Source organism: Pinus tabuliformis, chromosome 1_2 (assembly GCF_031772625.1).
Source record: "Pinus tabuliformis cultivar Carrire ecotype Pingquan chromosome 1_2, CPIR1, whole genome shotgun sequence".
Lineage (NCBI taxonomy): Eukaryota > Viridiplantae > Streptophyta > Pinopsida > Pinales > Pinaceae > Pinus > Pinus tabuliformis.
Window position 1 is genome coordinate 593,015,982 of NC_142298.1, and position 24,051 is coordinate 593,040,032.

Here is a 24,051-nt window from a genome sequence, read left to right on the forward strand (position 1 = left end):
AATGCATCTTGACATCAATTCTTCAAACCCTGGAATTCGATCATTATTGAGAACAGTGGTTTTAAATATATACCACTCGGGTGGGAGTCCTCCAAGGGTAGTGATAGTAAGTTCCCTGTTAGATATGATTTCGCCAATTGATAGAAAATCATTCTTGATCTCGGTGATCCTTAAGAAGTAGGATTGAATATTCTCGTTCTTGCCCTTTTTAATATCCTTCAGATTATTTTTGAGGAACAAAATTTGATTTGCATCATTAACCTTGAACATGCTTATCAATCTATTGTAGATCTCCTTGTAGGTGTTCAAATCGGAGATGTAGGCCACCAAACGCTTGTCAATGGAATCTCTGATAATCTTCTTCGCTTTGACTTCACCCTTAGTGTACTTGTTCTTTGTACCAGCTGGTGCATTTGAAGGAGGCTCAGGGATTTTACCTTTCACATAATCCAACACTTCTTGCTCTTCCAATGTCAGATCCAAAGACATCTTCCATCCGTGATAGTCAGATTTTTCACGGAGATTATCTTCAGCCGGGAAGTGGGATGAGGAGCCCGTTGAGCCTTTGACCTTGTCCAACTGTCTTCAGTGATTGCTCTTTCACTCTTTCTTGGGCTTTGTCTTCATCTCAGCTCTGATACCATGTTAATTTTAGGTATGTTCTATGCTTAGAACAATTTACTTCAATTTTTCCTATAAGCCCAGTGACAATATTCAGATTAGCAATCACATCAGCGTGATAATAAAGTGCACATAGAACATAAACATAAACATCAGAAGACAAGCCAAGACAAGAGGACACAAGATGTGGCACCAGCCAGGGACAAACCCCAATGTGGAGAAACCCTTGATCAATTCTTCTTATATTCTTCAGTAGTTTAGCAGAGAGAGAGATAGTACAAATATACAAGACTGATAATTAATGACAGTAGCAGATAAGGCCTTCAACATAAAGCTCAATGTATTCTCCTTGCTGTTTGGAAGATGGCATCAACGGACTGCTGCAATCATGATTCAATCTAGTCAGCACATTGACCCAACACTCCTTCACAAAGTGCTGCTGTCCACCATTGTTTGCTTGCTGCTTCTGCAAGTCTGGTTAGGGCAGAAGAAGAAACCCCTTTAACTTTTCATGTTGTCTGTCAACTAAGCCCTAGTCATAACCTTTGTCACGTACAACAATTCATTCTATGTCAGATAATTGTGACTCTGTGTTCCACAGCATAGTGTCTTGTGACATAGGAAGAACTTAGAAGACATTGATGGCCTAGGTTGGTTGATATTCTCTTTCCTTCTTCTTGGGTTTCCCATCTCGCATGTTAACTCTGAAGTGCATCTAGAAGTTAAAAGCTGCTTTTGTTCTTTTATTTTATAGTGGAGTTGGATTAAGCAGTTCCTTGGCTTTGGTAACTATATACTGTTACAGTCTTGTTAAAGGTTCATTGGTTACTAGTGTACATGAATGAAATTTTCATTTTCTTTTATTTCATCTCATCTGTTTCAATCTAAATTATGTTATGCTTTATTGTGTGATTCAGGTGCGCATTTTTGGGGGTCTATTAATGGGAGCCTTTTCCATTATCTTGCTGATACAGAATTCTCCTCCTCTTTATCACATTTATCTTGCACTGGCATTATTTCTTTGGACAGAGATCTTTAGTGATACAAGGTTTATACATGCAATGTGGAGAGCTTTTAAAGTTGCTAAATTCATGTCCATCGTGAAGCTTTTGGCAACATGTTTTATATCCTTTCTTATTCTTGAGCTTCTGGTACAGCATAATATTTGTTATTATTTTTTCTACTGTCTAATTTCATTATCTGAAATGAACATATGTTAAACATGTAACATTTTATAGTTGTTGTAGCTGTCTTTTAGATGCTTATTCAGGTGCTATTTTCCCCAGGTCACAAGTTTTTTTGAAAGAAAAGTATATACTGGGGTATTTTTGGTTGCGGGAATTGTTGGTGCAGTAGTTATTTCATGCAATACTCCTGGACTTTCCATGGTGCCAGCTTTTATATGGGCATCTTGCTGGTTTTTATCAGGTTTCACTTTAATGCCTGCTCAGATCCCTGATAATACACAACTTGTGTGAGTTACTCTACCGCATAAGTATTTTTGTATTTTCCCCATTGTAATGTACCCTGTTTCCTGTCTATGAAACTAAATCGATGCTTCCCATTACTTCTAATCTGTAAGATAAGTTGAGACTGCTGCATAAGACCAGAACGGATTTTAACATTTTGTCAGATGTAAGCATTACTTTTTCTGTTTTGTTACATGAACTTCTTAATATCTAAGCTCTTTCGGTAGCATCAAGACAATGCATGATGCTTTAAGGCTGTGTTAGGAGCAATAAACACAGTTTTTCTTGTGTGGAAAATTGCCTTCTGATTTTCTTGATCTTATTTCTTCTCTATATAAGGTTTTGATTTTCTCCCATCAAAAAAGTTTTTTTGCCTTAGAACTGTATCTTTAACTATAAATCTTTATCAAGTATTCATTTTTTCCTTTCATGGTCCTGAATTTTATTTTTGTGGACTAAGAAGAAAGCTATTTTGCAATCATCTAAATGATCCATATTTGGCATTGGGTATCCCAACGCATGAACTGTGAGAACAGATATTCTGAGAATTTATCCACTTATAAAATAAACTATGCGATTCCCACAGTTGGTAATCTACAATGATGGTATTTGAACAATATGGAATTAAATAAAAAATAGAGCAATCAATCACACCATTGACATGAGATTACTATTGAGAACCTGATGTTGGAAACTCCATTACTTAAGAAGACCAGCATGTTATGCACACTGATGGAGTTACATTCAAGAGCAATACACTGCCGTTGAGATTTTGTGCATTTCTACTCTTGTTTTGCTGCCCACCCATATCAAAAGGTTTGCCCCATTTTTTGGGATATTTCTTTTGAAGTCATGGCAGCTATTTTCTTGCCATTGTTGGTCTTCCTTGTTCCTTTGTTTCCCCATCTTTTTATCCAAATTGTGATAGAGACCTTTATTGCTTGCTATCTATGCTTTTGACGTTTAGAAACTGTAGCTGCCATCAGATAAGTTAAATTTCTAATTCAAGATCTGATTTATTATTCCTTGTAAATTTATAACTCAGAAATTTAAATATGCACTTATTGAATAAAAACACACTGGAATTTCAACTCAAATTTACAGCGAAAGGAAACACAAGAAATAATTCTCACACAGAAATAAGCCCTCCAACTGAACCTCATTTTTATTATTCAATACAGTGATGGCTCCCTAACTAGGAAAATGACCCTATTGAAAAATAGAAGCTATAGAAATTGCAAAGATTTTCTAGGTAACTATACCAGCCGTACGACCCTACAAATCTCCTCTGAAACAGCTCAGCGACCTGCTGTTTGCTTCAGCCTGCAACCTGCTCTTAATTGTGTCGCTGATTTGGACTCCTGCACACTGGGGACTTATACTATCTGTGCTGTTGATTTTTGGTAGCATTGGATGTGCTCTAGCCGTGAAAATTGGTGGAGAGGCTAAGGCACATGAGATCTCCAAGACCCAAAAATTGTTTGGAGAAATTCCACCTGGATGGAGAGATATTAAAATAATTAATATTTTTAGTGGGGTTTCTAAGTCTAAACTTAGGAAAATTAAAATATTAATGTGTATTAATATAAAATGGATGAGAAAGTTCTAAATAACGAGGATCAAGCCAGATCTAATCTTAGCCGTTGATTAGGGACTATACTCGGCCGTGGAATCGTCAACTGGAAAAGTATTAGAGGAGGCTTGAGGGTCAGTTGGAGACACACCAAGTTGATCAGTGAATTTGATTTTTTGGGGTAGGGTTTGCTGAGAAACTGAACTAGTGATCTGTTGTAGCAAGGGGCAGTTTGATAGAAGGCCGAGAATACATAGAAGAGAGGCAGAGATAGTGCCAGAGAGATAGCTTAGAGGCAGCCTGGGCTGACGCAGAGGCAACTAGAGCTGACGCGGAGTTGACATAGAGCTGACACAGAGGCTTGGAGGGCCAGCACTGAGGACGCAGGAGGCCAAGAAGTTGACGCAGGCTCACGTAGAGGCTAGCAGTGCTGACGTTGGGTAGAAAGAGCTGCACAATGGTGTTTTAGTGGGGCAGACTGAGTGCTGAGAGGCAGACGCAGAGCCATAGAGAGTGACGCTATCCCTGGAGGGTGACGCAGTTCCAAAAGATGGCTTGGAGCAGCGTTCGTTATCCATCTAAGGAACAGTCGAAGTTGCTGTGGGACCAATCCTCTGGTTGCTGATTAGCTGAAATATTTGTCTCCGAAGAGAGGTACTTTTGCCGAGGAAAATATTTGAAGGGTGGGCTATTTCTGGCACCCTAGTTGTATTAATAAAATTGCATAATATTAAAACCCTCATATCTGCTGCACCGATTTTCTCGCATTGGGTTTTTCCGGGGACAATTGTCCAAAAATAAAGGTGTCCCTTGTGTTGTCTCAGTTTATTTCAGTTGCTGATCTGTATATTTGTGAAGGTTGCTATTGTGTTTATTTGGATGTTTATATGATTAAATAACTTGTTAATGTAAAGAACAAGTAGGAGATAATAAACCATAAATAGCAGTAGGGATCTAATGTGCTAAATTCAGAAATTTCCACATGGTATCAGAGCCTTACAGATCACAAGGGGACCAAAGGCACCAACAAAAATTTGAAATTTGTAGTAGTAGCAGCTGTCCTGAGAGACCACACTATTCTAGAGCAGAAGCAGCTAGAGAAGAAGTGACGCAGACCCTGCATCAGCATTTCGAGCCAGGAGGAGGGTCAGTGCAGAGGTAGAGGGGCAAATTAGACCTATGCAGTGCTCGATCATCTTTCTCAGTCAAGAAGGACCGACGCTGTGGCCATGAGGAGTAGATTCAGGCTTTGCTTGGATTGCGCAAAGCCTCAAAGGCTCAGTGTCTTCGATTGCTGGGGCTTGGGGAGTTGTGGGCAGATTGTGATTTTAGGAGCTGGTGGGACGCTGTTTTTGTCAAAGCAGAACAATGTCTAAGGAGGCGGGACCAAGGTAGAGGGAGTCACTACCTCGACGGATTTCTAGCCAAGGAATCCAAATTCGAGTTGCAGTTGCAAGGAGGATTGGAGAGGAGTGGTTCGACAGTTGGCTAGAGGATTTCCAGAAGGGAAATCAGGACTTAGAGGGAGATTTCCAGAAGGGGAGTCGAGACTCAGAGGGAGTCCAGAAGAGGAGCTAAAATGGCAGTGAACGGACTAAGGGATCAGGACAGGTTGGATGGGGCTTCCAACTTTGTCATTTGGAAGGCCAGGATCTTGGCAGTCCTGGATCGACATTGCATCAAGGACGATGCTTTGAAAACTGTGGCTATTCTAGTTGACCGAGCTGAGAACAAGAAGTATGAGGATGCAATGGTAAGGGCGAGGTGCATGATCCTAGACGGGGTCAAAGATGATGTCATACCACATATTGATTAAAAGAACACAACAAAGGAGATGCGGGACACCTTGACCACCTTATACCAGGGCTCTTCCGTGCAGTGGAAGGTGCTATTGGAGAATCAACTGTGGTCATATCAGATGCAGAAGAGAGAGCAGAGAGATCCATTCCTTTTCAGGTTGCAAGAGGTTCGCGACCATCTTACCTTCGTGGGGTCTACACCGGATCCAAAGTTTATGGTCAGGACTGCCGTGAACGCAGTCTCGAAGGAGTGGGAGACATTTGTCCAAAATATTTTGGGCAGGGCTACTCTTCCCGGTTGGGAAGAAATGTGGGCAGCTTTTTGACAGGAAGAGATCAGGAGGATGACCAAGGCGAGGAATAGTGGTAAGGGAGCTCGAGTCAAGAAAGAGGAGGAGGAGGATGCGGGTCTAGCATCTGCAGGACAACAAGGGAAGGGGAAGAAGAAGGACATCTCCAAGATTAAGTGCTTCCATTGTGGGGCACTGGGACATTATGCATCCCAGTGTCCCAGGAAGAAAAACAAGGGGGAGGCTTCTGATTCTAAGGCAACTCTAGCTAATGTGGAGAAAGAGGTCGAGACTGATGACGATTGTGCCATGAGTGTTCATGCACCTCTAGAAAAGAGGTGGGGAGACATTGAGTTGTAGTCAGGAGGACTACACAGGGGCAGGATCCTTGAGGTGCCCAAATTCTTGGATCACATCCAGCTACGGGAGCCCTTAATGACAGCAGCACGATGACAGGTGTCGGGTGGAGCAAGGTGTGATGGAGCGGCAAGACAATGCTAGAGTGTAGATGTCTGTAGCAGAACAGTGGATGTTGTAGCAATGCGAGAGGCACAGATGTGTCTGCAGCATCGCAGTGGTCGCAGAGGGAGCATAGGATAGCAGCTGAGGTAGCTTCAACATCACGAGGCTTCTAGACTGACTGGGATGTCATTATTTGGGTGAAGTCAATTACTTACTTCTCGGTAATTGAGTTGCAGTGCATCAGTTAGTAAGGCAAGGCTATGGGAAACATGATGCAACATGTTAAGAGGGAGCTGCAATACAGATGTAGCAGTGGCAGTGTCATGGGTAGCAGTAAAGGAAGCAACAGTGCAGGGGATGTGGGGCAGCAAGCTTAGGAACAGCGCAAGTACCGACGCGGAGGATCAATGTGATGTTTCAATGGTGAAGCATTACTATAGCACATTCCTCACTAATAGGGATTGTTGATTTTTTGTAGCATCGGATGTGCTCTAGCCGTGAAAATTGGTGGAGAGGCTAAGGCACATGAGATCTCTAAGACCCAAAAATCGTTTGGAGAAATTCCACCTGGATGGAGAGATATTAAAATAATTAATATTTTTAATGGGGTTCCTAAGTCTAAACTTAGGAAAATTAAAATATTAATGTATATTAATATAAAATGGGTGAGAAAGTTTTAAATAACGAGGATCAAGCTAGATCTAATCTTAGCTGTTGATTAGGGACTTAATCTTGGCCATTGAATCATCAACAGGAAAAGTATAAGAGGAGGCTTGAGGGTCAGTTGGAGACACACCAAGTTGATCAGTCAATTCGATTTCCTGGCGCAGGGATTGCTGAGAAATCGAACTAGTGATTTGTTGCAGCGAGGGGCAGTTCGGTAGATGTAGCAGTGGTACTTATGTCGAGGAAAATCTCTGAAGGGTGAGCCATTTTTAACACCCTATTTGTATTCAAAAACTGCATAATAATAAAACCCTCATATTTGCTGCACCGGTTTTCCCGCATTGGGTTTTTCCGGGGACAATTGCCCAAAAATAACGGTGCCCCTTTTGTTGTCTCATTTTATTTCAATTGCTGATCTGTATATTTGTGAAGGCTGCTATTGTGTTTATTTCGATGTTTATATAATTAAATCACTTTTTAATGTAAAGAACAATTAGGAGATAATAAACCAGAAATAGCAGTAGGGATTTCTGATGTGTTAAATTCAGAAATTTCCACATGTACAAACCCTTCCCGCATGGCACTTGTGAGATCTCTCACTGAATACGGCTTGACATGTATGGCTGCTACTTGCTGATTTGCTAGACTTGCTGTATGGTCTTGTTGAGAATGATCTCTTGCTGCTGAAAGCTGTCTTGATATTTTCCTCCCTTGGCCTTGACCTCTAGATGAAAGTCCCCCTCCACCTTTTGCTGGGATATCTCACCTAAGAAAATGCTCTTCTCAAATCTGTGTCTTCTTTCCTTAGTCCGTCTTTTGTAATTCTTCATTGCACTAAAGTTTAAACCCCTGCTGAAATTCAAGTGTCAACTAGAATTTCTTATCATGATAATTACTTGTGACTGTTTATATATATTTTTCATTTAGCATTTACTTCATTCATTAGGTCATCAAGCAATTATACAAGTACAATGCACAAAAAGACAAGAGACACCAGAAATTAGGTCAGAGGACAGGGCAAAACCCACAAGGGGAAAACCCAACAATTCTTTCCAAGTCATAGATAAACTGACTAGTAACCCAAGTTCCAAGTCAGCCCTCCATCAGTGGCTCAAACTCTGACAGAATTCTGTCCACAAGATCTTCAATAAGTCTGCCATATCTCTGTCCATGTCTTATAGAGATAGAGTGCTTTAGGTAGCTTGCATTCCACAGAGATAACAGTCCTTCCTGTAGCTCGGATTTCACAGAAATAATGGTCCTCCTGTAGCTCACAATTCATAGAGAGAGTGGTCCTCCTATAGCCCGCATTTCACATAGATAGTGGTCCTCCTATAGCTCGCATCTTTCAGAAAAGTATTGCCTTTGGAAGCTTGCCTGATGTGTACCATAGAGAAATATGCCTCAGACATCCGAATTCTTCTTTCACAGATGAACACCTAATTGCTTGCCAAATGGTGGAGAATAGATGCCAATATATAGTTGTTTCCATGTCTGAAAAGGTGCCTCTAAACGCTGAGCTGACTGTCATCTGGAGGGCCAACTTGGCAGTTGGAACTTGACCAAAATGTACATAATTTTTTTTCTTCTTTCAAATGTCCAAATTGGACAAAAATAATTTTTCTTTAGACTTAAATAAATTCTTTTTGACTCTTTACGATATAATACATTATGAAGACTAAACATAGTTACAATTTAAACAACCCTAACCCTAATCTCCAAAGTGGTTGATGGTTGAGATTAGATGTCACGGCACTTTGATTAAATCTAAGTGACTAATGTAATTAAATTACATTTCCTTCGATTTTTCTAGCTCATAAGCCAAAATTAATTAATTAACTTAATTAATGTGCTTTACCTAAGTTAGGAATATCATAAAAAACAACTTACCTAATAGATTAAGCAAGCTTCGTAAGCGAGACTTTGGATGACTCCTGCATGCTTGACCTGCTCACTGCTAAATTTTAACAAGATATAATGATGTAAACTTCCAAGGCACTTTACTACTGCCCTTGGTTCTTTAGACAAGATGCCCATCAAAATAGCTTGGTTCTTCAATGTGGGCTTGTACACTTGAATACTTTTCCCCTATTCTTTATGAAAACATTGCCATGTTATGAGCTGTTCTCCCTCACATCCAATGGGATAGGATTGTGATTTAATCAATTCCTTTAAGTACTCCCATTTAGTTACCAGTCGTTTCTTGCCCAACTATAATGCATCAACATAACTCTCCCAGCAGATTAAGGCATGGCCAAACATCTTCAAATGAGCAAAGGAAATCTTTTGTTCCTCTTTCATTTGGTGCAGCTTGAACTATACCTCATGTTGTATAAGCAATTCATTGAGTTCTTAGCATTAGTTGTTTCATCATAAGGTTATCACCATTTTGGATTCCAGTTTAAAAAGTGTACATGGGATCACCTCCCTTGAAACCTCCTATTTCTTGAAGGCTTCATTGTTGCCCTTTCCTTCTTGCTTTCCCTACTTCTTCGTGAGGATATCTGACAACACCTTGAGCGTACTAGCAATGTCTGCAAATTTTTCCACTAATTTTGCAAAGCAACCTTCAATATCATTCCTTTGATTTCCAATGACTATTTGTTGGACTTTCACTTGAGCATTCCATCTGTCATTCTCTGTTGAATTTTCACACAACATCCAATTTATTCTTTCTCACAATTATTTTTTTACCCAGAAAATAATTTATGTTCAAATTAATTCTGAGACTGTGACAATAAATACACCGGTGTTCTCAACTCTAGAAATAAAATATGCAGTGGAAAAATAAATAGTAAATCACTACAAGACAACATAAATTTTGCCCAATAAATTTCCCTTCACATTCTATTAAATCTAGAAAATTTTAGGACCTGAAATTACACAGAAAAATTTAACAATATTATAGCCTGAAATTTGGCCCTAAGATTTTTGGCCCAAGGAAGAATTTGGCCCCTTAAATATAAATCTAGAAGATGAATTGGCCTTGACAGATCTCATCCTGCACCTGCAAAAATTCGGCCCTCCTAGCAATACAACATGTGCACTGGAAATCACGGACTGCTCAAGGAAATTCAACATAGAAGTCTCGGCCCTTGAGCTGGAAGTTTCGACCCTCTCACAGTCTTTGCCTGCTCAAGATTTTTTTCCCTATTGCCTCCTCCAAGTCTCGCCCCCCTGCAAGATTTATGACCCTCACACAAATTCTCCTTTCAAAATCTATTGAACACTTTTCCTCTTTCTCCTCAGTCACTTGAGCCTGAGAAAATCACTTCTTCAAATAAAAATATGTTTTTTCATCCTCTCCTTGTGAAAATTTCAATATATTACAGCAACTGGAAATTATTTTCCTAATTGTTAATTTATTTAACAATTTATTTGCAGTTTGTTATGACAAATATGAAATAATTCACACTCTAATTTTCACAAATAAACTGCGGAAGAAAATAGCACTAGAAACTAAGAAAATCTGGCACAGACACATAAAAAATTTACACAGCTATTTTTGGACAAATGTCCCTAGAAAAACCCAACTTGGGAAAACTGGCGCAACAGTAAGGGTTTTAATTATTATGCAGCAGTGAGAAATTCTAAGTACAATAATTTGGATTCCGAATCTGGCAATCCTACAAAGAAAAATATTGGCAAAATTCTACCAAGGAATTTTCCTCACCCTAGCGAAGTCCCTTCCCATGCACAACCTGAACCAATTACTCCTCTAGCTGTCCTGTCTACCACTTGCTGAGAAACTATCTTTCTGGCCTTTCGGGACCCTTTCCCGGTGTCTGGAACTGAAACTCAACCTCTCTCCAGTAAAATCGAATTGTCCTTTAGATGATTCTGCATAGGCCCTGTGTCAACCTCAGTGTGGTTCTTCCACCTCTCTGCAAATGCACTCGTTGGATCTGGAAGACTTCCTCTAGTCTCACTGCCCCTGCCCCTTACTGTCTCTGTTTCCTCACTGAAGCTCCAACTCTCCGGCAACTGACTACTGCTACTCTGGAAAATCAAATTCTCCAAGTGTCTCCGATGTGTCTTCTCCATCACCACATCGATCCCTTCTTATATCTTCGTGTTGGGACTCCAACGACCAATATTAAATCTTAATCAATGGCTTAGATCATTTCTGGATCGATCCGTGTGAGTTTTAGGGAATTCTCACCTTGACTTAATTAATTCTGATTAATTAATCAGTTTTCCTAAGTTTAGACTTAGGAAACATTAAAAAATTGGTTAATAATCTAATTAAGTCATCTTTAGGTGGAATTTCTAGAAATGATTTATGGGTTTTGGAGATCTCATGTATTCTAGTCTCTCCACCAAATTTCGTGGCTAGAACACATTCGATGCTACAAAAACTAACACTCCCTCTTAGCAGGGAAACATTAAAAAATTGGTTAATAATCTAATTAAGTCATCTCTAGGTGGAATTTCTAGAAATGATTTATGGGTTTTGGAGATCTCATGTATTCTAGTCTCTCCACCAAATTTCATGGCTAGAACACATTCAATGCTACAAAAACTAACACTCCCTCTTAGCGAGGACTGTGTTCTCTCTAGTGCTACACATCCTATCACAACACCCTGTTTCTGTATTGCCTCCTGTCATGCCGCTGATGTCTGGCTGCTGCTGCCCACCAACTACTGCGCAACTCTGATGCTGCATCTGTGCTGTTGCTGACATTGCCATACTGCCAACTCTGCATCTGCACTGCAACTCCCTCTCATCTGTTGCTGCTGCAACTCCCTCTCATTTGTTGCCACTGCAACTAAGAAGCATCCAAAATACTGAATCAACTGTGTTGAGTATGATACATCTGTCTCTCGAGTCTTTGATTGCCACTAACATCTGCACTGTCACTGAAGAGTTTGCGTTGCTGCCAACTCTGCACTGAGCCACCTGCTCTGCTGTTAACACTGTGCTCCTCAGCATTTGACTGCTACTAGTCTGCAACTGTCACTCTGGTACTGACTACATCAACTGCCATTGATCCATCCTGCCACTGAATACTGTGGGCCCTCGTAGCTAGGTAATGATCCAGGAGGTGGACTGTTCAAGGACCCTGCCCAATCTCTATAGCTCTCTAGGGTTACAACTCCAAGTCACCCCACCTCACTCCTGGAGGTATGGCTGCCATCATTGCAAAGCCTTCCTCCAACCTAAAGGACAACTTGTCGATCTCGGCTGATGCTGCTTGCTGGTCTTGCTTCTCTTGCTTGTCCTTCTTCCTAAGAGGACACTGAGTACTGTAATGGCCAAACTCGCTGTTGAATTTTCTAAGTCTATCCGTTAGAAAGTTAATCTATATTCTGCTGGTTTATTTATTCTACTTGTAAATTCTGAACAAGTTATTTAAAACATTTAAATACCGAAATAAACACAATACAGTCACAACATCTATAGATCATCAGCTGAAAGAAAACAAACACACAAGTGACATCGTTATTTTTGGACAAATGTTCCGGGAAAAACCTAATGTGGGAAAACCGGTGCAGCTATTCAGAGGGTTTATTATTATGCAGTATTTCCTTGGGTACAACTGGGTGCCTAACTGGCTCACTCGACAGAGAAAAAATACATAGCAACAATACCTCTCTATTCGGAAACAAGTATTCAGAAAACCTGTCCCACGAAACCCTCTCCGACGACTCTAAAGCTCAACGTTGGCCCTTTTGGCCTCTGCGTCAGCCTCAAACCTCTCTGAGGCACTGCGTAGCCTCTGGGACCCTCTACGTCACTTCTGCAGCCTTTGCATGGATGACGCAGTCCCTCTGGCCTCTGCGCTGTCTCTGTTGGGCTATGCGTGGCCTGAACTGGCTGCTGCCTCTCGCTCTCTGCTTCTGCGCTGGTCTCTTGGCACTGTCTCTGCCTCTCTGTCTAGTACTCACTGCCCCTCACTGCTGATCATTGATTCAACTTTGCTTAGCAACCCCGCTTTAGCAAATCGAATGACTAATCACTCTAGTGTGTTCTCCAACTGACCCTCAAGCCTCCTCTTATACTTTTCTCGTTGGTCCTTCAACAACCGAGATTAAATCTCTAATCAACAACGAAGATTAGATTTGGTTTGATCCATGACTTTTGGAACCTTCTAACCCAGTTTTATATTAATACCCATTAATTTTTTATTTTTCCTAAATTTAGACTTAGGAACTTCATTAAAAATATTAATTATTTTAATATCTCCAATAGTGAGTACAATCTGTCCAAACCATTTCTGGGTCGTGGAGATCTCATGTGCTTTAGCCTCTCCACCTATTTTCATGGCTAGAGCACATCCGATGCTACCCCAAATCAACACTCCCTCTTAGCGAGGACTGTGCTCTAGTAATAATCCTCACTGAGCATCACTCTGATTATCCGGCGCTGGTACCTGTGCTGATGCTAGGCCTTCCCGCCCAACATCCTCTGCATCGCTGCATCCTGTACTACTTTCCATGGCCCTGCCACTGCCACTGCTACATCCATATGACAAATCCCTCCACATTCGTGTTGCTACTGGTCCATCCTCCCAGCACTACATCCCCCTCTCATCATGCTGCATCGTGCTACTGCATACTGTGATTGCACTGCAACTTAGTTATTGAGAAGTAACTGATCCACCCAATTTTTGACATCCCTGCGAGGCTAGAAACACTCCTGATGCTGAAGGTCCCTTTGCCACTAACAAGTGCTCCCTCTGCTGACCTTTGCGCTACTGCAACAACTCCCTGCATCTTGCATCGTTGAACACCTTTCTATGCCATCCTGCACTGGTGCAACACTCCCGTGCCTCTCGCACTGTTGCAGCCTACTAGCCTCGCCCTGCCCAAGGACTCTTGCACTATAGCACTCTCTGCCGCTTCATCCGCATCCGTCTCTACCCACATCTGCCAGTCCTGCTACTCCTCTTCAGGTCTCCCGTAGCAAGGTATAATCCAAGAGGTTGGGTACCTCAAGGATCCTGCCCCTCATCGCTTGTAGTCCTCCTGACTACAACTCGATGTCTCCCCACTTCTTCTCTAGTGGCACATGAGCACTCATGGCACAATCGTCATCCTCCTCGACTTCTTTCTCCGCCTTCGCTGGCACTGCCTTCGAGTCAGAAGCCTCTCCCTTGTTCTTCTTCTTCGAACACGGTTCACATAGTGATCCAGTTCCCCACAGTGGAAGCACTTGACCTTGGAGAGGTCCTTCTTCTTCCTCTTCTCCTGCTTTCCCGCAGATGCCAGAGTTGCATCCTCTTCCTCTTCCTTCTTGATCCGGACTCCTTTGCTGCTACTTCCCGTCTTAGTGAGTCGTCTAATCTCTTCTTGACGAAGATCCGCCCTCAATTCTTCCCAATTTGGAAGACTCGCTTTGCCCAGTATGCTCTGGACAAATGTCTCCCACTCCTCGGAGACTGCGTTTAGTGCAGTCCTTACCATTAACTCTTGATCCGGCGTGGCCCCTATGGAAGTCAGTTGGTCTTGGATCTCCTTCAACCGACCGAGGAAGAGATCTATCTGCTCCCCCTTTTGCATCTGATATGACCTTAGCTGATTCTCAAAAAGCATCTTCCTCTGCATGGAAGTATGTTGTTACAATGTCTTCAAGGTGTCCCACATCTCCTTTGCCGTTTCCTTCTCGGCAATATGTTGGACCACATGATCCTTGACCCCATCAAGGATGATGCATTTTGCCTTGGCCAATGCCTCCTTGTACCTTTCATTAGCTACCGGGTCAACTGGGATAGCCATTACTCTCAAGGCGAAGCCCTTGATGCGATGTCTGTCTAGAATGGACAGGATCCTGGCCTTCTAGACCACAAAATTGGATGCTCCGTCCAGCCTATCCTGATCCCTCAGCCCATTCACAACCATCTCTCTGCTCTTCTCTGTCGACTCCTCCGAGTCTCTCTACTTCTCGCCTGGAAGTTCTCGGTTCGACTCCTGCTAAGTCTCTCTACTTCCCGTCTGGAAGTTCTCGGTTCAACTCCTCCGAGTCTCTCTACTTCCTGTCTGGAAGTTCTCTTCTGGATTACCTCTGAGTCCCGATTTCCCTCCTGGAAATCCTTCGGCCAACCATCAAGTTGCCCCTCTGATCGTCTATGCAACTGCAACACTGGTCCGGATTCCTTGGCTAGAAATCCGCCTTGGCAACAACTCCATCTACCTTGGTTTTGCCCTAGTAGGTATTGTTCTGACCACAGTACCCGACCAACTTCGCTCCCGCAAACTGCCCCCAGCTTCCTTCGCCCCAGCAACTGAAGGATTGAGCCTCTTGGCTCTGCGCAATCCTGACACCGGCAAAACAACTCCCTCAGCCAATTGCGTCAGCCCTCCTGGCCTCTGCGTGAGCCGGTTTCTGCCCTCCTCAGCCTCTGCACTAGCCTCTCTCAGGCCCGGACTGATGATGTAGTCCCTCTGCGTCAACCCTTCCTCTGTTGCTTCTGCAAGGATCAATTTTTTGTCACTCGGGACAACTGATTTTGCTGCAAATGCTCTGCTTAGCTGATGCCTTCAACTCTCTAGTGATCATCAACCACGTTCTGATACCATGTTGAATTTTCTAAGTCTATCCATTAGAAAATTAATCTGTATTCTGCTGGTTTATTTCTTTTACTTGTAAATTCTGAACAAGTTATTTAAAACATTTAAATACCAAAATAAACACAATATAGTCACAACATCTACAGATCATCAGCTGAAAGAAAACAAACACACAAGTGACACCGTTATTTTTGGACAAATGTGCCCGGAAAAACCCAATGCGAGAAAAACGGTGCAACTATTCTGAGGGTTTATGATTATGCATTATATCCTTGAGTACAACTGGGTGCGTAACCAGTTCACCCAACAGAGAAAAAATAGACTGCAACAATACCTCTCTATTCGGAAACATGTATTCAGAAAAGCTCTCCCACGAAACCCTCTCTAGCGACTCTGAAGTTCAGCGTTGGCCCTTTTGGCCTCTGCGTCAACCTCCTGTTGCTCTGCGTTAGCTCTCTAAGGCACCGCACAACCTCTGGGACCCTCTGCGTCACTCCTGCAGCCTCTGCATGGCCTGAATTGGCTGCTGCCTCTCGCTTTTTGCTTCTGTGTTGGTCTCTTGGCACTGTCTCTACCTCTCTGTCCGATACTCACTGCCCCTCGCTGCTGATCACTAATTGAATTTTGCTTAGCAACCCTGCTCTCGCAAATCGAATGACTGATCACTCTAATGTGTTCTCCAACTGACCCTCAAGCCTCCTCTTATACTTTTCTCGTTGGTCTTTCAACGGCCGAGATTAAATCTCTAATCATTGACTAAGATTAGATTTGGCTTAATCCATGACTTTTGGAACCTTCTAACCCAGTTTTATATTAATGGCCATTAATATTTTTTTTTTCCCTAAGTTTAGACTTAGGAACTCAATTAAAAATATTAATTATTTTAATATCTCCCAAACCGGGTGCAATCTGTCCAAACCATTTCTCGGTCTTGGTGATCTCATGTGCTTTAGCCTCTCCACCAATTTTCATGGCTAGAGCACATCCAATGCTATGCCAAATCAACACTCGCCACACCTGAAGCACTTGATCTTTGACAGGTCTTTCTTCTTCTTCTTTTGCTCGCCCTGCCCTTGACTGAGAGCCTTCGATGCAAGGGCCACATTCTCCTCTTCCTTCTCACTCTTCACAGTCTTGCTGCTGCTATCACTGATGGTGCTCTTTACTAGAAGTTGCCTCAACTCCTGCTGCTGCAGATCGACATCTATGCCTCACCCTTTTGCATCCCGATGGTTCTCAACTTCTCTTGGAGAAACATCTTCCGTTGCTCGGACAAACTCTGGTATAGCGTAGAGAGAGCTACCCACATTTACTTGGCAGTATTCTTGCCAGAAATATGTGAGACTATGTGATCCCAGACTCCATCCAAAATCATCCTCTTCACCTTCGCCATTTCCTTCCTGTATTCCTTCAGCTGATCTGCATCCTGGGGAACTCCTACCACACTGTCCACATAGGATTTCAGGCCATATTCATCTAGAAGGAAGGGCATCCTAGCCTTCTAGGTGACATAGTTGGAGGCTCCCTCCAACCTATCCTAATCTCGAAGCCCTTCCGTGGCCATCACGAAAGCTGTGGAAAATTCCCTCTTTCCCTCTGCTTGACTGCCACTTTGCTATATGCACTCCCTTTTGGAGTGAGAGAATCTGCACTCATCTACTACCAATCTGCTGCTAGAAAATCAGATTTGTTGGCTAGAAACCCTCTGAGAAAATTTTTCTCTCTGCTATGTGTGCTTTTCTCTTCCATCCAACACAGATTCTTCAACTGTAAAGTGCTGCAAAACCCTCTGCTTCTGACCAAAGAATCTGCGCAACGAAAATCTGAGCTGCTGCTACTCCCTCTGCCTGCTGGAATCACTCAATCTGGAAAGTTGATTTTTTCTGCCACTTTGCACTAAAAAATCGAACTTCCCCAAGCAACTCGGTTTGCATGACAATGGATTATGCTGCCTCTAGGAAATTCGGTCTACTGTTCCCTTGAGCAGAGAAATTCTCTCCACCGCTTATGAGCTTCCTGATTGTTCACTCACACTCTGATACCATGTGAAAATTTCTTTTTTTTTGTAAGCTGGGGTGGGACTCTCCGATTTACATGTCCATTATGTACCCCTCTACGGGGGAAGGGTAGCCCAAGATTTGAACCCAAGACTTCCAGTTCGGTGAGACTTCATTTCCACGACCCTTGCCACTTGAGCTACCCCATGTGGACGATACCATGTGAAAATTTCAATCTATCACAACTGGAAATTATTTTCCTAATTGTTAATTTATTTGTAGTTTGCTACGACAAATAGCAAATAATTCACACTGATTTTCACAAATAAATTGCGAAAGAAAATAACGTTGGAAACTGAAAAAATCTATCAAATTTACACAATTATTTTTGGACATATGTCCCCTAAGAAACCCAGCTTGGGAAAACTGTTGCAGCAGTGAAGGTTTTAATTATTATGCAGTAGTGAGAAATTTTGAGTACAATAATCTGGATTTTGAATCTAGCAATCCTACAAAGAGAAATATTGGAAAAATTCTAGTGAGGAATTTTCCTCACCCCACATGCAAATCTGGGCTCTGGCTGCAGCTCCAAGTGAGCCGTCCAAACTACCTTTGCGTAGGCATGTGTCGCCCTATCAAAATCTCTTCCTGTGCACAACTTGAATTGGTTTCTCTTGTAACCGTCCTGTCTGCCATTGGCTGAGACACTGTCTCTATGGCCTTGTAGAACCTTTTCTCAGCCTTTGGAACTGAAACTCGGTTTCTTTCTAGCATAATCAAACTGCGCTCTAGAAGCTTCTGCACAGTCCCCACGTCAGCCTCACTTTGGTTGTTCTGCCTCTCTGCAAATGCACTCGCTGGATCTGGAAGACTTCCTCCAACCTCACTTCCCCTGCCCCTCATTGTCTTTGCTTCCTCACTGAAACTCGACCTCTCCGACTACTAACTGCTGCTACTCTGGAAAATCGAATTCTCCAAGTGTCTCTAATGTGTCGTTTCCATCACCACATCGATCCCTTCTTACATATTCCTATTGGGACTCGAACGACCAAGCTTGTATCTTAATCAATGGCTTTGATAATTTCTGGATTGATCTATGTGAGTGTCTAGAAAATTATCATTTTGACTTAATTAATTCTAATTAATTAATCAATTTTCCTAAGTTCAGACTTAGGAAACATTAAAAATTAGTTAATAATCTAATTGAAACATTGCTAGGTGGAATTTCCAGAAACAATTTCTTGGTTTTGGAGATGTCATGTATTCTAGCCTCTCCACCAAATTTCTTGGCTAGAACACATCCGATGCTACAAAAACTAACACTCCCTTAGGTTCTCTTTGTAATTTCATTTGAGCCAAATCCCTAATCTCCAAAGTGATAAAAGGCTAGGATTAAATCCTAACCTAGTTAGATCAACGGTGGAGATTAGATCTAAGTCATTTAAATAATTAGATTATATATCCTTCTAAACTTTAGCCCATTAGCCAACATTAATCAATAAATTAATTAATGTGCTTTTCCTAAGTTAAAACTTAGGAAAGAAATCATAATACTTGCTCCTCTTGAATAAACACTCAAAGAGGACTCTCTCGTATATGCTAGACACTTAGCCTGTGTAAAAGGCCTTCCGATGCTACAAACATCAACACTCCCTCCTAGCAAGAAGGGATTGTCAAATTATCATGATAAGTACTGCCGATATTATTCTGGAGGTTGGTTTTGGTGATATTATTGTAATAATTCCAATATTATTGCGATAAGTGCAACATTGCATCCGATACAACACTAGAATGAGTGGATCATCTCCAACAAGTATGAAGTGCAAGTTGGGATCCACATCACTCTTAGTGAAGCGCATATTGTTGGAAAATGGTTTCTTGATCTACAAATAATTACTTGTGATCCCTACTTGCAAAGACACTAACCAAACATCAACACTCCCTCCTAGCAAGAAGGGATTCTCAAATTATCATGATGAGTACTGCCGATATTATCGTGGATGTTGGTTTTGGCAATATTATTGTGATAATTCCAATATTATCGCGATAAGTGCAACATTGCATCCGATACAACACTAGAATGAGTGGATCATCTCCAATAAGTATGGAGTGCAAGTTGGGATCCACATCACTCTTAGTGAAGCGCATATTGTTGAAAAATGGTTTCCTGATCTACAAATAATTACTTGTGATCCCTACTTGCAAAGATACTAACCAAACACTTTTCGCTTCTAGTCATTTTGGGTTGGTCTTGGCTTGGGTCAGTGCTAGAACCAGATGCCATTTTTGGGGTGGGATCACTGACCTTTTCAAATTCAGGGAGAAGGGCAGTTCTAAGAGGTGATGGAGTTCGTTCTCCCCTTTGCAACCCAAGTTTGAGGAGGAATGTTGTTACCTTTGAGCAAACTAGGGGTTTTGACAATGAATGGAGTCGCCAAAGGAATACTGAATTGTCGTTAATAAACCAATTCCTCAATGATTCACAAAGGAGGTAGAACTGCTTCCTCCCCGACAACGATGCCAAAATGTTACCGCTCAAACTAGCAAGGGTCCTGGGATGGGATCCTATAGGGAAACTACTAGGTCAAGGGAAACAATGGAGCGGTAGACCACTGTCACCTCAACAAAGGCTCCCTTCTCTTTACGAACTTTCATCGATGGGAGGAGATCCGGCATGATGGAATCTTGAATATATGGTCAATGATAAGCTAAGGAGGTGATTCCTAGGCCTATTCACAAGTGAGACTAAATTAAATGGGTTGCTTGCTTTGGAAGCAAGGTGATGGGCTCTCTAGGAAGGGCCATGGGGACCCTTAGGGATAGGTTTTGGGAGTATGCTTTGTTAAGATAGTTCCTAGACCTAAAGATCTTTATGGAGACTTGGCTTTTATGTGATCTTTGTGAAATTGAATGAACAAGTTGCGGGACCACAAAGGGCCAAATGGACCAAAAATTAGGTCAAGGATATGGAGTTGATCAACCAAGGATGTACTTGACCTAATTAGGGAAGGGAAGAGGATCAAAGAAGGAATCTTCTTTTGATAAGTTAATGCTATGATCCCAATGAGGTTACTAGCCAATGGGAAACCAAGGGCAAGAATCGATCTTTGAGCTAGGGCTTGAAATATCTCAATATCCCATTATCGGAATTTCCTGAAATTTGGAGAGCTTCTAGAGGACACACCAACGCAGTTTTGACCAAGAGATTGATTTCTTTTGATGGCTAAATCGTGAAAAAAGTGATTCCCTAGGTGACCTTTGGAGGCTAGGCCTAGAATAAAAGGGCGAGGTGAGAGAAATAAGCATTGAAAGTGATCACCAATGGAGAATTATTGCCTTGTCCTTTGGGAGAGATGGAGTCAAGGAGAATTTATGGTTTGGAAAGAGTTCACCCAATCAAGTAGGCCTTCAAACAACTTCACATGGCATTAGGGCATGAGAGCAGTTGCTTCAAGGTCTTTATACTTCAATTTGCAATAAATGATGGCTTTTCGAGATGTATTTAACATAAATATCTCTAGAAACATTCATCCATTCATAAATGGCCCATGACATGATGCAATGCTATAAAAGGTCATAATTTCCACCAATTCATATAGAAAAACAATAAATTTCAGACTTGTATAGCGAAAATCTCAGCAACATTCATGTGAAAAAAGTCAATAACAAGAATAAGCATGAAAATAGCTCTGACATGTATAAAAGGGTATATCCTATGATCAAATTATGCCAATAGTGAAGCTCCAAGACAAGAGAGACGTATCCAAACATCAAAATTCATCCATATCATCCACATCGTCCTCCAAAAGGTATAGCGAAAATCTCACAAGAGATAATAATCCAATCCAAGTGATGATGAATGAGAGAGAATGCCTCCTATTTATACAATCCTCTAAGGGATTCAAATGGCTTAATTTGGACTAAAAATGCCCCTAGAATAAAATAATGTGCATAATAACAATACCTTTAGTGACAAGGCCACCAAATAGCTCAATTTTACAAGAATAAGCCTCTTAAGGGGGTCAAATGATCAATAAAGTGAGTCGTTCAACATTTCAGGAGGTTGAATGAAGTCCAAGGGGTTCCATGTTGTAGAAATGGACTCAAACTTAGTGGACTAGGGGTTGGCCCCTTTTTTTCCAAGCTAGAACTTGTGGTGCTCCCTAGTGAGTGTGGGGGCACAAGGACATCCTCATGGGTCTTCAAGTGGATAAAAAATGCCTGTAAACTATTTATAAGGGCTAGGATGATGATATAAGCCCTCCGTCTGCAGCAGGAGACATCCTTTGGACCATGGAACATCTGCCAAGTGTATGGTGCAAGTGTGGAGCTCACTGGGTATGGTGAACCAGGTGCATCATCCTCATCCAAAAGGTAGAACACGAGCAATCAATGAGTGTTGCTGGGGATCCATGAAGTAATATTTGCTACAGTTGAGGGCCATGGCTCTCAATGCTTATCCTACAAGTGCCAATGTGGCTCTTTGGAAGATTAGGACCCCATACAAGGAGACCAAGTTGTTGAAGAAAGTATAACTAGGTTAGTGTTGATTTGGGTTAGCATTGGATGTGCTCTAGCCATGAAAATCGGTGGAGAGGCTAAAGCACATGAGATCTCCAAGACCCATAAATGGTTTGGGGAAATTCCACCCGGTTAGAGAGATATTAAAATAATTAATATTTTTAATGGGGTTCTTAAGTCTAAACTTAGGAAAATTAAAATATTAATGGGTATTAATATAAAACTAGGTGAAAATGTTCTAAATGACATGGATCAAGCCAAATCTAATCTTAGTCGTTGATTAGAGACTTAATCTCGGCCGTTGAAGACTCAACAAGAAAAGTATAAGAGGAGGCTTGAGGGTCAGTTGGAGACACACCAAGATTGATCAGTCAATTCGATTTTCTGGAGCGGGGTTTGTTGAGAAAATTCGAACAAGTGATCTGAGTTGCAACGAGGGGCAGTGAGTGCATAACAAAGAGGCAGAGATAGTGTCGGAGGGTCGGCGCAGTGATTGAGGAGGCTACACAGAGTTAGCTGGAACCACGCAGAGGCCAGAGAGATTGCACAGAGGCTAGTAGGGCCTGTGTGGGTGACGTAGAAGGCCAGAGAGCTGAGGCAGAGCAACAGAGGGCTATCGTAGGGGTTCCAGAACTACCTAGAGACCAGTCGGGTTGACACAGAGCCTCAAAGAAGTGTTGGAAGGATTTTCGTGGCGCAGACTTGCTGAATATCTGCTTCCGAGGAGAGGTATTACTGGCAGATAGAAATCTCTGTTGGGTGAGCTAGTTTGGCACCCTAGTTGTACTCAAGAAAGCTGCTTAATAATAAAATCCTCAGAACTGCTGCACTGGTTTTCCCAAGTTGGGTTTTTCAGGGGGCGATTGTCCAAAAATAATGGTGTCCCTTGTGTGTTTGTCTATTATTTCAGTTGATGATTTATAGATGAGTTGAGACTGCATTTGTGTTTATTTTTAGTATTTATATGGTTAAATAAATTGTTAAGGAATAAACGAAGTATGTGAAATAAACCAGATAATGTAGGAAGAATTTCTGACGTGTTAGAATTAGAAATTTCAACAGTGGGGTCTTCATAAATGTACTTTTGATATTTGTATTTATTCAAGAAAAGAAATATTATTTTTGTTATATTTATCAATGAGTTTCTTGCTCATTGAAGTAGGTCAAGCACATATTTAAGTGCTTCTAGAAAGTCAAAGAGTCAATGTATTTATTGAAGACCCTTAAGGGCATGTTACACTATGTATAAACTTGTATAAGAGTCAAAGGAAATAACTCCAAGCAAAGTCAAGTCCTGTCCATGCAACAACATCCTCCTAGCAGCAAAAATTATGAAGAAACATTGAATCGGCCTAAAGGAGGGACAATCCTCTATATATAGAGGCTGTACACTCCCTCATAAAGACCAATACTCACCCCTTAAATCAGCGAGCAAGAGAAGTCAAGAAAAAGTGAAGAAGGACGAAGTTTAAGGGATCTCCAAGTGCAGCGAAGAAAGAAGGAAGAAAAGCGAAGTTTTGGGACAGTTTCTAGGGCAAGTACAATCACACATGTGAGAAAAAGTGTAGGAATTTACAGGGTAAGTTCCTCAGATAGAACACCAAAGGACACCGTGTTCATTTGGGGTAGCATTGGATATGCTCTAGCCACAAAAATTGGTGGAGAGGCTAAAGCACTTGAGATCTCCAATACCCAGAAATGGTTTGGGTAGATTCTAAACAGTTTCGGAGATATTAAAATAATTAATATTTTTAATGAAATCCCTAAGTTTAAACTTAGGGAAAATAAAATATTAATGTGAATTAATATAAAATTGTGTTAGAAGGGTCCAAAAGTCATGGATCAAGCTAGAGTTAATCTTAGCCGTTAATTAGGGACTTAATCTCGGCCGTTGATTTGTGAACGAGAAAAGTATAAGAGGAGGCTTGAGGGTCACTTGGAGGATACACTGAGGGAGACTAGTCAGTTCAATTTTTGGAGGGGGGTTAGTTGAGAAATTCAAACTAGTGGTCTGGTGAGAAGTCAGGAGGCAACAAGTACGGAATAGAGAGAAGGGATCAGCCACTGGAGACCAGCGCTGAGGCAGATGCAGGGAATTTCAGGCAAATGCAGAGGCAGCAGGAGATTGCGTAGTCACTAGAG

The 24,051-nt window shown here is 41.7% G+C and overlaps 1 protein-coding gene across 3 annotated transcripts in view; it reads left to right on the forward strand.

Moving 5' to 3' along the window:
- The window catches only part of LOC149207043 (sulfatase and phosphatidylinositolglycan class N domain-containing protein), a 412,661-nt gene that overhangs the window by 212,726 nt on the left and 175,884 nt on the right, over positions 1 to 24,051 (forward strand). For all 3 annotated transcript variants that reach the window (XM_089395653.1, XM_089395652.1, XM_089395654.1), the window contains exons 9-10: positions 1,539 to 1,772; positions 1,908 to 2,095. In XM_089395653.1, coding sequence (XP_089251779.1) covers positions 1,539 to 1,772; positions 1,908 to 2,095 — 422 coding nt within the window. The remainder of the gene's footprint in view (positions 1 to 1,538; positions 1,773 to 1,907; positions 2,096 to 24,051) is intronic.